Source organism: Pistacia vera, unplaced genomic scaffold (assembly GCF_008641045.1).
Source record: "Pistacia vera cultivar Batoury unplaced genomic scaffold, PisVer_v2 Contig673, whole genome shotgun sequence".
Taxonomy (NCBI): Eukaryota; Viridiplantae; Streptophyta; class Magnoliopsida; order Sapindales; family Anacardiaceae; genus Pistacia; species Pistacia vera.
In genome coordinates this window covers 1,452,795-1,468,692 of record NW_022196527.1, presented here as the reverse complement: position 1 = coordinate 1,468,692, position 15,898 = coordinate 1,452,795, and the positions used below count along the sequence as shown (strand labels likewise).

At 33.2% G+C, this 15,898-nt stretch overlaps 1 protein-coding gene across 4 annotated transcripts in view; it reads right to left on the bottom strand.

Moving 5' to 3' along the window:
- LOC116113058 (vesicle-associated protein 2-1) overlaps positions 1 to 8,737 on the bottom strand; it is a 29,117-nt gene extending 20,380 nt beyond the window's left edge. The window contains exons 1-6 of one of the 4 annotated variants that reach the window (XM_031399208.1): positions 8,539 to 8,737; positions 8,198 to 8,345; positions 7,211 to 7,281; positions 7,019 to 7,100; positions 6,551 to 6,666; positions 6,328 to 6,459 (exon numbers count right to left, since the gene is read on the bottom strand). In XM_031399208.1, the coding sequence (XP_031255068.1) occupies positions 6,328 to 6,459; positions 6,551 to 6,666; positions 7,019 to 7,100; positions 7,211 to 7,281; positions 8,198 to 8,258 (462 nt within the window). In that variant the 5' untranslated portion in view covers positions 8,259 to 8,345; positions 8,539 to 8,737. The remainder of the gene's footprint in view (positions 1 to 6,327; positions 6,460 to 6,550; positions 6,667 to 7,018; positions 7,101 to 7,210; positions 7,282 to 8,197; positions 8,346 to 8,538) is intronic. The other 3 variants (XM_031399207.1, XM_031399209.1, XM_031399210.1) reach the window with 3 other exon arrangements.
- Positions 8,738 to 15,898: the final 7,161 nt, after the last annotated feature.

The window sequence follows — 15,898 nt, the reverse complement described above, 5'->3', positions numbered from 1 at the left end:
ATGAAACCAAAATATGTTAACACAGGCTAGCATTCAATCAGAAGAATTGTTTGCCCAGAGTCATGCATGAATAAATCCTCTAATAAAATAAAAATAATACTGTTGATGAAATTAAGTGTAATGGAAAAGAAATACTCACAGAGGACACGATCTCCACCCCTATACCGGCAATAATCCTACGGATTCGAATGGTAGTGTGATACCGGCATTTTGTCTTGACATAACAATCCCTTTGTAAATGGACAACCTACGCCTGTTTTCAGGAACTTCCTGTAAGTCAACAACATAACCAAAAATCTCTAAATTCTGTTTAAATGGTACAACAGAACCTAGTAAAGAGAATCAGAAACAAACATTACCAATTTAATCTCATGATATCACCGTTCTAAATCTGGATCGGTCTTTCCTTCTCAGATGCTTCAACTGCCCTCTTATTTAATATCTACTAAAGTATAGAAACACAGTTGAAATTTACATACTCCAACTTCACTGACCCTAAACTAACTTCATAACCAAAAAGAGGAAATGCACCCCAATTAAAAAGAACCCATTTTCTAGAAAAATCGGTTTCCCGCATTTTCCGAGAACAACAAATCATTAACAAAAACAAATAAACAGCTGCAATTGATAAACTTATTACCCCCATTATACTCCGAGCTTAACAATGGCGTTCCTCGTGTTTTCACTTCTTCCTCAGCTCGGTTTCGGCTTCTGCTTCTTCACCATCTCCTTCTGCTTCAACAACATCCCGTTCCTTCTCTTCAACACTTTCACTCGCTTCCACTTCATTAGACTCCGCCCTCACCGCAAAGTCGCCTCTCTTGGTGCATTTACAAACAAGCCCAAATTCCACCCAACTGGCCTCGCCGAAACTTTAGACACGGAAACCCTATGACCTGTAGGACCCAGAGAAAGAACAGTCGAAAACCCTAGCTTCTTTGAAGGGAGAGATTGAGAGAATATCGGGATCATATGCATAACCTTAACACGAACAATAAGAAACGCTTAAACGGTTTCGAAATGGAAAGAAATAAAAAGAAGTTAAGCATAAGCGTATTATGAGAGAAATTACCTGCGGAAGAACTTGGGAGCCCATGGTGACCCTGTGAGTGTGACCTCGTAGGATTTTGAGACACTGAGTGAAACAATGCCTTATCTGCAAAGTTGAAGAGATCGGCTTAGGTTCCACACGCTCTATCTGCTTCGTCCACACGTGCGTGTACACACACACACACACATCGTCCACACGTGCGTGTATACACACACACACCATTCTTCCACACGTGCGTGTACACACACACACACACACCACACCACACACAGATATATATATAAATATATAATTAATCTTTAGTCATAGAGTTGAGGTGAAACATTTGGGTCATGTTAGACGGGTCAACCCTAACCCGCAACAATCCCAGGCGGGCCGAGTTGCACAATGCACCACAACCCGGCGGGTTACTGTTTTGTCTCTTTGCAAGAGACCCTCAACCCGACTGGCTAGCCAAAATAAAAAAATAAAAAATTTTATTTTATTTTTCAAATTCCCCTTTACCTTTGAAATATAACCTAGAGAGGTCTTTTTCGTCCTTTTTCTTTCCCATTTTTCCTATAAATTGGCCCTAAACTCTCACATTTTCTCACAACTCAATTCTCTCATTCCTCATATTCTCTAATCTCTAATCTCTAATCTCTAATCTCTCAATTATTCTTATTCTCTTAATCTTTTTTATCAATTTGCTCATATTTTATTTTATTAGTTTTTGCAATTTTTAATTCATATTTATAATTTTCCAAATTCCAATTTCCATATTCCAATTCTCTTTCTTTAATTTTTATTTATTCTACATCATTTTTTTTTTCAACTCAATGGATAGATATTTATCTACATCAATTATATGATGACGGAAAACTACTATCCTATCCTAGTCCCGTTTATTTTAACTAACATAAATGCAGGAGGAGATTCAAATAGTCCTGCTTTCCCACTCTCAAAATCCGATACACCTCAAAATATGCCCCCATTCCAACAGCTCCAGGTGGTTCTAGAAGTCGTCCATCGTATCGTCGTGCCGTCCAACTTCATCTCAAGCTGAGCGGGATCATCACTGCGTCGAAAGCGAAGACAGACCACATTGATGTTTGGACCATTTCAACAAGTTTTACGAGAAAAATGGACGTTCAAGTCAAGAAAGCGAGATGCAAATACTGTGGAAATATTATAGCTGATTCAGGGTAAGGGTACTAGTACTTTAAAAGCATGCTAATAAACATATTAATCAACATGGAAATAGAGTAAGCAATCAAACCAAATAACTAATATGGGTACTAATTGGCGTTATAATTCTGATGTATATAGGGAACAATTAGCTTTATATATTGCTACAACTGATCAACCTATTAATATGGCTGAAGATAATATTTTGAAAGATTTGCTCAAAATTCATTTTTTCCAGGATTTAAAAGTTATTCTAAAACTGCAACTAGAAATGATTTAATAAATTGTTTAAAAAAATGAAATTAGAATTAAAAAATAAATCCATACTTGTTATGTTAGTGTGGCTGTAACTCCGATATTTGAAGTGGGTAGAGCTAAACAAGATTATATTTGTGTACTAGTCATTATTTTGATAATGAATGTAAATTAAATAATCTTTATTAGGATTTAGTTAATAGATGTTGATCATAGTGGTGAACAATTTATAATAAAAGTGTTAAGTTTTAGAAAATTATGATATTGTTAGTAAGTGATAAGTTTAACTTTAGATAATGCAAGTTCTAATAGTAAAGCATATATTATTTTCAAAGTAATTATCCTTTATATAACAATTTGAAGTTTTTCACCAACGTGTGCATGCCATATTATTAATTTAATTATGAAAAGTGGTATGAAAACAATTAAAGAAAATATTAATAGAATTAGAGATCGTTTAGCTTGGATTACTAGTAGTAATAAAAGAAATGTTGAATTCAAGACGATTGTATAAAATCAATATGTCTCCTAGAACTTTGCATTAGACATGCATGTGATGAAATAGTACTTATTTAATGCTTGATTCATGTTTACCTTATGCTAATTAATTAGTTATTTTGTAACAATAATAGAGGTCCTCATTATTGTGGTAGAAATATTGGCAAATACTAGATATTCATTCTTTTCTTAAAACAGTTTTACCAATCCACTTACAACTTTCTGGTGTGTATTATCCTACTAGTCATGGTAATACATACAATTATAAAATTTCTGAGTTATTTATAAAAAACAAAGACAATGTAATTTTAAATGCACCAATAAGGCTGGAATTTTTTTTTTTTTAAATATTGGGACCCATTCATTTTCTTTATTGTTTAGGTCCTATATTGTATCCTAGAATTAAATTAGCAGTTTAGAAAATGGTTTTGACAATTTATGTGAAAATTACAAACCGAACTATGCCATCAAATAGGGAGGTAAAAAATACACTTTTTGAAGTATTTTCTAGTATGAAAAATAGGTATGGGAACCCGCAAAGAGGCAAAACATCCAGGGAAGTCGCATCAGAAGAAACAAATGAAGACTTCTACTCTTTGGGGTGCACTGAATAGGTCAAAGAAGACCCGAATTCGAAGCACAACCTCCTCTTCAGAAGTCTCCACCAACAACAACAACTAATGTATTGTCTTCCATGCAGTCGCAGAGTAGAGCTTCAACAATATTTGGCAAACCGTGAAATGTTACCAGTAGATCCACAATAGAGAGCCAACATGATCTCTTAGACTATTGGAGAGCCAGAAAATGTATTTTTCCGGTATTATCAAGACTTACCTGGATGTTTTCGCTGTTCCTTTCTCAACCATCTCATCCAAACAAAATTTAGTGCAAGCGGAAGAATTTTAAATGAAAGGAGAACTAAACTTTCACCACAATGATTGAAGTCCTCACATGTCTTCGAGATTGGGAACGGTCGCGCCATCAAGGTCAATACAGGTTGTCAACGATACTTTAATAAATCATTTCAATTTTGTAATATAGATATACGGAGAGGGAGGTCCTAGTGAATCCCAAATAGTTGCTTTGTAAATTGTACCTTGACAAATTAATTGTCAATTATTGCACTTTTTTTCCTTACCAACTTTTTGTCCTATTGGGTTTTTTCTGGTGTAGTGGTTTAACAAGGCAATATTATTGTAATTTCTATTTTATTTTTTAATAAATGAATAATTTTAATTATTCTTATATTACAATTTTAGGTTTGAAAATTGAATTAATATTTGGAATGTAACAAAAAAAACTATTTAATTTAATTATTGATATTTGAAAAGAAATAACAATTAACTAAACATTACATTTATTCTTATAAATTGTTAATTATCATTTGAAAATTAATTAAACATTTAAACTTAAAACAAATAAAACAAAACAAATCAAAATAAAAATCAAAAAGCGGGTTAACCCACCCAACCCGCGCCTAACCCGGCGGGTTAGGGTTGGCGGTCCGTTTTGGACCACCAATTCCTTAATATTGGCGGGCCTAACACGGCCCGCCAATGTCACTGAGCAGGTCAAGACCGACCTGCCATTAATAGCAACCGCCGTGGGCCAGGCGGGTTGCTTTTCCACTCTAGTCATAAGCTATATGATTGCCATTTTGAGGGTTAAAATTCCTTATTTTGACACGTCTGTAGATTCCCCGACACATGGCTAGATTTGATGGTGAAATGTAATTGTTTACCTTTGGTTGGATTTATTGTGATAGTAGCAAATTGATGAGTTATACTTTATGGTATATGTGACTTCATGAATTGGTGTTTCATATTGTTTGTCATAATGAGATTTTTAATAACCTTATGATTGTTGTTTGTTTCACATGACAATAAATATTTACTTTACATAACTTTATAACAGAGAACATTATTGATTGCAGTTTGTTTATAAATTTTTGTGAATGTAAAGGGTTTTATACGTTGTCCTTTATTCATTGTTATTAGGTTCTCTTATTTCATTAGGAGAGTATTTTTTTGTTCTAGTAAGATTGTAGTAGGTTTTAAGCCTATAAATAGATCCTAAATTGTAACGTGTTGTTCATGCTGATTAATAAATAATATTATTGAATTTTCTCCCCTAAATTTCTTCTTTTCCCTCCCTCTCAATTTCTCTCTTCTCATCTCTTTGATGTAGGAAAAGAAAGAGAATAGGCTTAAAACCTACAATCCTACTAGAAAAAGAAATTACTCTCCTAATGAAATAAGAAAACCTAATAACAAAAGAATTAAATTAAAGTAAAAGATAAAAACAAAATAAAATCCTAAAACCTATAGGAACGTCTAACAAACTTAGTACTATAGTTTTTCCCTATAGGAACATCTAACAAACGTAGTACTGTAGGTTTTCTAACGTCTAACTAACTTTGGTACTATAGGTTTTCCTACTTGGGGAGGATGTCTATCAATAAGTTGGCAGATTGTAACCAAAAAAAAAAAGGCGTCTGCAGTGGGTGGGTCAGGCTCTTGGAACTTGAGGTTTTGACTTTGAAACAATTTCTACCCGTCGATCTATCTTGATCCAGCAGAGAAGGAAGTGGAGTTAAATAAAATCAAAAGGTAGAATTCATTTCACCAACTTAACAACTCTCTAAGCTGCTTGATTTAGAAAAAAGAAAATTAACCGAAAATATCAAATGTAAACTATCTACAAATGGACACTTGAATGACAAAGAGAAGTAGAAAGGGCCTCCAGTTGCCAGCATTAGTGCTAATACTTAGTCAACTATGAACATGAACAATTTGATACACGAAAAAAAAGGAAATGGCAACTGGAGATACTCTTCACGTCTTCATTTTTGTCATGTTAACATCCATTCACACAACAGTTCAAATTTACTTATCTATTCAACTTTAGTTTCCAACCCCACAGCCCATCCATAAGACTGCCCTTAATGGATATACCATTAAAAATAAAACTTCCCAAATATCCTAAAATAATACAATTTATGCATAATGAACAGCTGACCTCAATCTTTTGGCTTTCAATGATAACATGTACGCATGCTAGTTTTAGTACAATGAGAGATGTTTGTATAACTAAGCACTATCTTGCAAGAGTTTCTATTTCAACAGATGAAATATATATTATAAGATATTGCAAAATGAAAATTTCCGAATTTAAAAATCTTTGTCTGTCAAACCACAAGAACAACAAAAAAATAGGCACTAATACAAGCATAAACAAACAGATGCATGAGCATGCGAGCATGCAGACATACATACTTGTGCACACACATTCTGCCAAATCCCATAGAATAATTACAAAAATCGAACCATAGAAACAGCAGAATTTATTAAACTCACAGAGTTTGCATCAGGACTCCGTGTGGAGCTCCCTAAGCCTTCATCTTCTAAGTTTCCTTGAGCTGCAGTAGGAGGAGTATACACAACTCTGAGCTTGCACTCCTCTATTGTCTTTCCACTGTCCTTATTAAACTGAATGCAAAATGGAACAATTTGCACAATATTAATATAAATTCAAATAAATATAGAGCAACAAAATTATTCGATGCACTAATATTCTTACAGTATCAGGAGGAAGCTCATCAACATCAGTATTTGGAAGCACTATTGCGCTCTGCAAGAGAAATTTGTCTTTGCATTGCATATCTGGAGGAGCTTCACCTTGTGCTTGGAGGGTAACTACAAATCCAGCAGTTAGTTAAAAGCCGAAATTACATGTCAAAAACCGAAGGAACAAGTGGCAGAGCTTATTATATAACTGTAAACTAGTATAAGTCCCTAAGAAGTGGCGTATAATTGGACAAAGCCAGCTAAAACATACCTTAGATTGAAAAACTAACTACATCTGCAATGTTATTTCATAAATTTATTATTGCCCAACTGCTATTTTGCTCTTGCTTACATCCATATCCACCTTAAAAGTTCATAACTATATTGAGCAGTCTGTCCTAAAGACATCCATTATTTGCCAAATATTTTTACTCAAAAGAGAAAGAAAGTTCTTATCAAGATGGAAAATAGGATGTAGCACCTCTGATAACACATGAATCCCAAGGCTGTATCACACCAGTGTTGGGTCTTACAAAGTACTTCTTAGGTGAAGTGGTTTTGACCTAGCGAAAAGATAGCACACTTCCGTGAAGATCATAAAAACAATTCAATAAGAAATTGAGCAATACAAATACATAAACAAAAAAAGTTTGTACAGTATCAGTGATAGTACCTTGAAAGCAACATGATGTTTTGTATTGTTCATAACTTTAAGATCGCAAAAGCTTTGTTTTTCTAGTTCAACTGCAACATGATTTCATGATCATCAGCCCGCAAGATTTATATTGAACAGCATAAATATCAGAACAATACATTTAATGAAGAAAATAATCATTATTACTTCTAGGACACTAGAATTTAAAGAAAGTAAGACCTGCCTCACACTTTTGTTATTTAATACTGACATTTCAGCACCCATGTTAAATCACAGGATAGTCCTCTAACCTTCTGTGCTTTATGCTCTTATAATTACAGGTAAAGGCATGGAATTTTGATAAACCTACATGAGTAAAAGCACTGCAGAACACTTTATGCAAGGAAAAGTAATCTTGGAAAGCACTCAAAATCCAAGGCACAGAAAAACCCAATCGTACAAACCACCAGCATTTTTATTCCTATGCAACTCTCGATATCATCATAAGATCAAATCAAAGAGTAAAATAACTACTAAAAGTTCCCACTTTAGGTCTGAGCTGGGAACCTTGACCATCTAACTCCAAAGAGGTCACAAATAGCATAGCATTTGGAAAGCGCAAGATAACCAAAATCAAGAACCTAGGATTTTCTAATCAAGGGAAGCACGACATTATTAAATAAAGTGATGACAAAGGGTCTCATTGTCAAGGTCTAAAAACATTACCAAAATTCTTCTTTCATTTTGTCCTAAAATTATTACATCTATAACTTCCATTATGCATGGAATCTCTACTTTCATCCCTCTATAAATCTTGCCACCTCAACTACCCCAAATGATGTATCGTGTAATCAACACATATATCCATACATCAACTTCCTTATAGTCATAAAGTTGCTCAAATGACTTCGAATTCCTCTTCTACACACAACTCATAATACACACAATAAACTTGTAGGGGTAATAACAATCACATTCAACTTCATATACAGAAAGAATACGATAAAATGGAAAAAGAAAACATACAAATGAACTTGAGCTCGTCTGGATGTACAGAGATCAACTGATTACCACCACCGGCAGTCATGACTGGGTCCCACCTTCAGATCAATCAAATTTTCTCGTCTCTGGATAATTACTCAATAAATTTACAAACTGCCACACAACACAACCACTCAACAAAACAATCAAGCAAAACCCTAAGTCAACCAAATTTTTTTTATCTCCTAATCCATGGAGCAAAAATAGAAAGAAAGACTGTCCTAGAATAGAAAATAATAAATTAATAGAATTACGAGTGCCAAACAAAATGCTAAGAGAAATCAAAGTGAGGTGAAAAAGAGAGAGAGAGAGAGAGAGAAACTAACCTGTGGTGAAACAGAAGTTTCTCGGTTCAAACAAACCGTAGCAGTGGCCCGATGATTTCGCCACAAAAGTCGGGTCTTCTCTTTCTTTCAGGTGGTCCTAAGGAGATTGAAACTCGGAATCTTCTGTTAAACGAGTGGTAGTACGGTGATTCTGTGCACTCAGTGATTCTACGAATAAATGGTGATGGAGATGATTGAATGAGAAGGGGGAGAAACAGAGAGAAAAGAGAGAGATGACACGTGTCGCATAAGTAGGAAGGTGTGTCCGGTTCAAAAGTAACAGACTGGAAGTAGGACCCAGTGGGAGGGGCACATGGGTGTAAAGTTTAGGTCTGACGTGTCCCCGTTGAGTTTAGGTGTTGAGTCATTATCACTAATCCTTTCCCCCCCCCTTTTAAATAATCAAATTACAGAAAAGGACTCTGCCCCGCGTTATTTAAGGAATTTTATAATTATTATTACTGTTTTTTAATAAGAGGAATTTTATTATTATTATAAGAGTAAATGACTTTTCCGCACACAAATAACGGCTTAATGACACTTTCTCGCCCATCGACTTTTAAAAACCACTTTATTACCCAACTTTACAATTTACATTCTATTTTTTTATTCTAGTATTGTTGTAACCTTACACCACCATCATTTTCTTCCCCAATCATCACTCAACAAAACCTCTCAAACCCTACTACCGTCGACCTCGTCAATTATCGGCAATCGAGCGATTAGAGTTTACGTAGCTGCTCCTCCCAAGTCAAATTCTGATCAATCTCAATCACTAAAATCTAACCTTCCACCACCAAAGGACTCATCAGTCTCCCCTTTTTAAAAGCCTTAAGAGTCTGGATCGAGTTTATATAACGCCCCACTTGAGATACATAGGTAAGATTCGCTGTATTGCTTAATTGTTCATTGATTTAGCTTCAATTAAGTTTATATGTTGTTATTGTTCAGTAATTGCCTTGGAATTGCTTGAGATTTGAGGAATTTTGAAGTTACAGGCTTCGCCGCGGCGAAGAGGTGCTACAACCCCTGGTGTAGCTGCTGTAAGTTTTCGCCGGGGCGAAGAAAGTTCTTCGCCATGGCGACAGGACGGCTAAAAAGTTTATTGAGTTTTAGATATTTTCTTCCCTAGAGGCTATTTGACTATTTTACCCCTAATTAGCAGGAAAAGTGGGGAGTAAAATGTAAGAAAATTTAAGGGAGAATATGTTAGTATGGGGGTGTGTTTGTAATGAATCAAAGGATTTGGATGGAATTTCCAAGAAAGAGCAAGGGCAAAATGGGAAGAATGAGTATGTTATGAGATATTTAGGGGGATTAGTCTTAGAAAGCCCTTCATTTCCCATTTCCACCGCCTCTTCCATTCCCCATTTTCTCTCAAGTTTCCTTCAATCTTTCAAAGATTCTAGAGGGCTTTTTGAGTAGTTTTTGGTAGAGAATTAATCTAAAGCATCCTAAGGTAAGGATTCTTGCTTTGGATGAGAATTTTCTTATGTTTTGGTTAAAGTCTTATGTTGTTGTTGTTGTTGTTTAAAGTTGTAGAGAGAAATCAAGCTACAAAAGGGAAGGAAAAGTGCTAGAGAAGTNCTTATTTTATTTTTTAATAAATGAATAAATTTAATTATTCTTATATTACAATTTTAATGTATTAAAATTGAATTAATATTTGGAATGTTAACAAAAAAAAATTAATTTAATTTAATTATTGATATTTGAAAAGAAATTAACAATTAACTAAAAACAATTACATTTATTCATTTATAAATTGTTAATTATTCATTTGAAAAGAAATTAACAATTAACTAAAAACAATTACATTTATTCATTTATAAATTGTTAATTATTCATTTGAAAATTTAATTAAACATTTAAACTTAAACAAAATAAAACAAAACAAAATCAAAAAAATAAAATCAAAAAGCGGGTTAACCCGACCCAACCCGCGCCTAACCCGGCGGGTTAGGGTTGGCGGTCCGGTTTGGACCAGCCAATTCCTTAATATTGGCGGGCCTAACACGGCCCGCCAATGTCACTGAGCAGGTCAAGACCGACCTGCCATTAATAGCAACCCGCCGTGGGCCAGGCGGGTTGCTTTTCCACCTCTAGTCATAAGCTATATGATTGCCATTTTGAGGGTTAAAATTCCCTTATTTTGACACGTCTGTAGATTGCCCGACACATGGCTAGATTTGATTGGTGATAATGTAAATTGTTTACCTTTGGTTGGATTTTATTGGTGATGATGTAGCATAAATTGATGAGTTATACTTTATGGTATATGTGACTTCATGAAATTGGTGTTTCATATTGTTTGTCATTAATGACAGATTTTAATAACCTTATTGATTGTTGTTTGTTTCACATTGACAATAAATATTTACATTTACATAACTTTATACAGAGAACATTATTGATTGCAGTTTGTTTATAAATTTTTGTGAATGTAAGAGGTTTTATACGTTGTATGTTATTCACAATGCATTTATGTGAATTTAGGAGGTTTGTGAATATGAATGGTTTGATAAGTTTTTATTTTGTTACATTGTATGTGTTATGTGTTACTCTTTAATATAAACGGTTACAGATATTTATGAGAATGTGAAGAGTTGTATATTTTAATTGGATGTAAATAGTATATATATGTAATTATTTGTATAATTTGGTACATTATTACCAACAAAAAACTGAACAAGAAACAGAGGTATAGTTATTCGTTTTTATATGTTTATATGTCATGTTCTTGCCAGTTTATTGTTTATTTTTTTTCACTTATGTTCATGCCAGTTACTTTTTCCTGAAATTTCATGTAGGTATATACAATTTGTGGAAGGAACAAAGCTGCTGCTACTTATATATCTTGGTAAAGGTAAAGTTATTCGATATTGTAATTTTTATATGTTAAAATGTGATGTTCTTGCCAGTTCCAATTTATTTTTAATATTTTTTTCATTTATAATGATTTATATTATAAGTTATGGTTCGGCAGGCGAATCATGAGCGGCCGAAGTATACTGAATTATATTATAATTTATGGTTCGCTAGCTGAACCATAATGGACCATTAGTATGTTTACAGTGGCGTTGCACAGGCAAATTATGTCTGTTTATTATTGATATAACAACTACTTTTTCCTCAAATTTGATTTAGGTATATACGAATTTTTGAAGAAACAAAGGTGTTGCTTATATATCCCTGTGAAGGTAATGACTCTTTTTATTTGTTTATTTTCATTAAAAATTCAGTTGACCAAATTATAATTACATATATAACAAGTTAATGTTTATATGCCGAACCATAGCGATATAATGATTTATATTATAAATTATGGTTCGGCAGGTGAACCATGACGAACCGTTAGTATGTTTGTCATTATGTCACAGGAACTCCACACAGCGAATCATGTAGAGGATCATGAGTGGCCGAAGAATAATGATTTATGTTATAATTTATGGTTCCACAGGCGAACCATAATGGATCATTAGTATGTTTACAGTGGCGTGGCACAAGCGAATTATGTTGGTTTATTACTGATATAACAACTATTTTTCCAATTATAATTACATATATAACAAGTTAATGTTTATATGGTGAACCATAGCGATATTGTCGGATAAAATTTGCAAGAGCAAACTATAATGATTAATATTATAGTTACGGTTCGGCAGTCGAACTATAATGTATCATTGGTATGTTTTCTTTTACGTCACAGGAACTCGACACAACGAAACATGCAGTTTTTGATTATATTGTAAAAATTCAACTGCCGAACGATGCTGCACCATTACTATACATTATTGATAATTGTCTTTTTTTCCCTTACAGGCAATTCATTGTAATGTCTTATTGTTTGCTGAAAGATCTTAACCAATCACGTGATGATTGGATAATCATTGCCAGAGTAATAAGATATTGGGAATGCATTAATTTTAAAATGAATAACGATGTGTTTAGCATTGATATGGTTTTGATGGATGAACGGGTGCAAAATATAAAGATTTATGTTAGTTAAAAGTTTTATTATTTATAAATTACACATATTTGTTACTGCTTTTAATTTGCATTGGTTTTACAAAGCAATGTGATGCATGGAACTATACCAAAAAATAGGGTTCCTAAGTTTAGAAGCTAGATTCATGAAGGTTGTATATATCTCATCAGAAATGTAAGAGTTGTAGGATGTGCTGCTTCTTACAGACCTGTGGAAGGCACATATCATATACAATTTCTGATGACCACATCTTTGAAGGAGATCAAGGAACCAAGAATAGCCATTCCAAAATTTTATTTTAAATTTTCTGGTATTCATGATCTTGAAAATAGATCACATGATACTACTTTGTTGTTAGGTATATTTAGATTTACTTATAGATATTTCAAGTCTATGAAAAATGAAGTTATATATTATATTTAACATAAATAATGATATGCAGATGTGATTGGTATTCTGAATAGAATAGGAGAAACTCAAGAAATAGTATCAACAAAAAGTAATAAAAGAGACATTAGACTGCAGATTGAACAATAAGTTTTTTTTTTTTTTTCAATATTGTTACATCCTATTATCAATTGATATAACTAACATCGTTATTAATTTCATAGAACCAATTGCTATATCTTTGTGGGGAAAAATTTGTGATGAAATAAATGATGTTATGCAAATGGAAAATGGCAAGGCTATTGTTATGATTGTTACATCAACAAATGTGAAGAAGTTTCAAGGTATTTTATACATGTTATAGAAAATTATTATATTGTGAATAATTAACTTTTTTTTTTTTTTTTTTTTTTGTGTGTGTGTGTGTGTGTAACATGCAGAGCGATTATTTCTGAATACAACTTTGGCATCAAGAGTTTTATTAAATCTCGATATTGAGGAGGTGCATTCCCTTCAAGACATGTAAGATATCAAGAAATTGTATATTATAATATTAAATGTTGTATAACATTAATATCTTATGTATTGTTATTATTATGAAAACCAAAACATGTCAGTAGTTCAATTGCAAAAGAGAATTTTCAATGAAGTATTAGTAGAAAATGAGATGTTTCAAAATAGAGTAACACTGAAGCATATTACCAATCTAATGCATGTGGTATAACAATGATGATCAAGTACAATATTTACTATGTAATTAAATTGATTATTACAACTTTATTTTTCATATAAGAAATTCATTTGAATAGGTCATTACACATTTAGTTTTTATATAAAAAATTCATTTGAATAGGTCACTGATTTCACAATAAAGGCTACGCTAAGTGATGTTGATTCTAGATTTGGTTGGTGCTATTTGTCTTGCAATTTTTGCAAGGAAAAGATCCCAGAGAATTTTTATTGTCAAAAATGTAGAAAAGAATCGAAATTCCCACAGATGAGGTATGTATATTTTTTTTTTCCCTTAGTAAATTTTAGATTACAATTAAATTGTTTATGGAATTTTTGTTAATGTTACAATAGGTACAAGATAGAAATGAAAGTGACAGATGAAAGTGCAGAAACAACTTTTTTATTGTTTGATTCAATAGCCCATAAATTGATTGGACTATCCCGCTTTCAATTACTGAACAAACAAGAGAATGACCCAAGAACAATCCCAAAACATTTGTATGAACTATGTGGCCAAACATTTGTTTTCAAGATCAGGTTGGGAGATTCAAACCTCAAGGAAGGATATCAATCTTATACTGTAGTGAAAGTATTTTCAGTCAATCATAAACTGGAGAATGAATACAAACTACATGGACAAGGTTAATATAGACTTTCATATGAATTTGTTAATTTGTCCAGATTATTCAAGTAATGTGAATGGATTGTATTAAACAACAGGCAACGGGTGGAGAAGATGACACAGACCAAAAAATTGAAGGAGAAGATGAATTAAAGGTATTAGTGGCAGATGTTACTAAACCTGATGTTGAACATCGTGACCATGACACGATAACAAACAAATCAACTTTCGAGAAGACAGATGTAACAGTTCGTAAAGAAGAACGAAGTGAACTGAAAAAAAGATAGGATTGAACAAAGTACATCTACTAAGCAAAATTTTCATGGGAATGAAAAGAAAAAGCAAAAGCTGTGATAAAATATGTAAACATTAGTTTGCATGAATGTTATTCATTACCACATTCAATAATAATTTTTTAACATTCTTATATAATTATTTTTATATTGAAACGAAACAGGGTTTAAAAAAAATTATTTTAATAGTACTTTTAGTCAGAAGTAATTTATATTTTAAAACACATTATAAACATTGTTGCAAAAACACATTAAATATTTATATATGTTCATAAACGTTGTTCCAAAAACAGAGAAAATATTTACAAATGGTCAGTATTTGAATATAATACATCAAGTATCAACAACATCTGGAGTAGTGTCAGAAACAACCTGATTGAACGAAATAGAGAAGCAACAGGAACAAAATAATAATAGTTAAACAAAACAAACAGTAAACAAAGAAAGTAATACGCGCGATTTACCTGGTTCACCCAATGTAGGCTACGTCCAGCTGAGTCAATATTATTGCAATATGCCTCACCTCTCTCGTTTACAATGAATGAATTGTTCTCACACACATAACAAGAGAAAAGAATGTTTATATACTAGGTTTAAGGGATTAAACCTAGTTTTACAAGAATTCCTATTCCTAAGCCCAACCCAAAAAGGAATTAATAACTTAAAAGGAATCCTACAGCGGTTATACATGGAAAAGCCCAAAACTGCCTACGGGCTCGGGGGCGCTGCCCTCGCGACCCCCGCCCGCTCACCGGGGAGCGGGGCACCCGCCCGCTGACCGGGCAGCGGGACCCCTGAGTGCGTCTCCGTTACCCATTAATGCTGAAGTAATCGACAACTCCAACACTGATTTGTCTGTTCTGCTTGCAATTGTAATCGCTACAAGAAAGCAGGGTTTTCATTTGGAAACCGCAACTTAAATTCGTTAACACAAGCTGCTCAAGTTTCGAAGAACATCCGAGTTAGTAAACCACAAGCTTTATTCCTGTCTACTTCGGCTTGAGCAATAGCAGATTCTATTTTAGTATTGGAGTCAATTAATTCTTTTTCCTGTCTTTTAAGAAGACAAACTTCTTCATGAATTTTTTCACAATTTTGTCCAGCAACTTTAACTATCTCCTCATGATCCTTTAATTCAATTATGACTGCTGCATATTTGTTCTGTAGATAGTTGTTTTTAGCTGTAAGTTTTTCCTTTAGAATGTCTAGATTTTTTTTTCCTTTTCTGCAGTTTAACAATGATATTGTCAAACCCTCGCCAACGTCGCTTCATTTCAAGCAAACTATACAAATTCTATTAATAAAACAAGACAAAAACAATTAAAAAATTATATGATC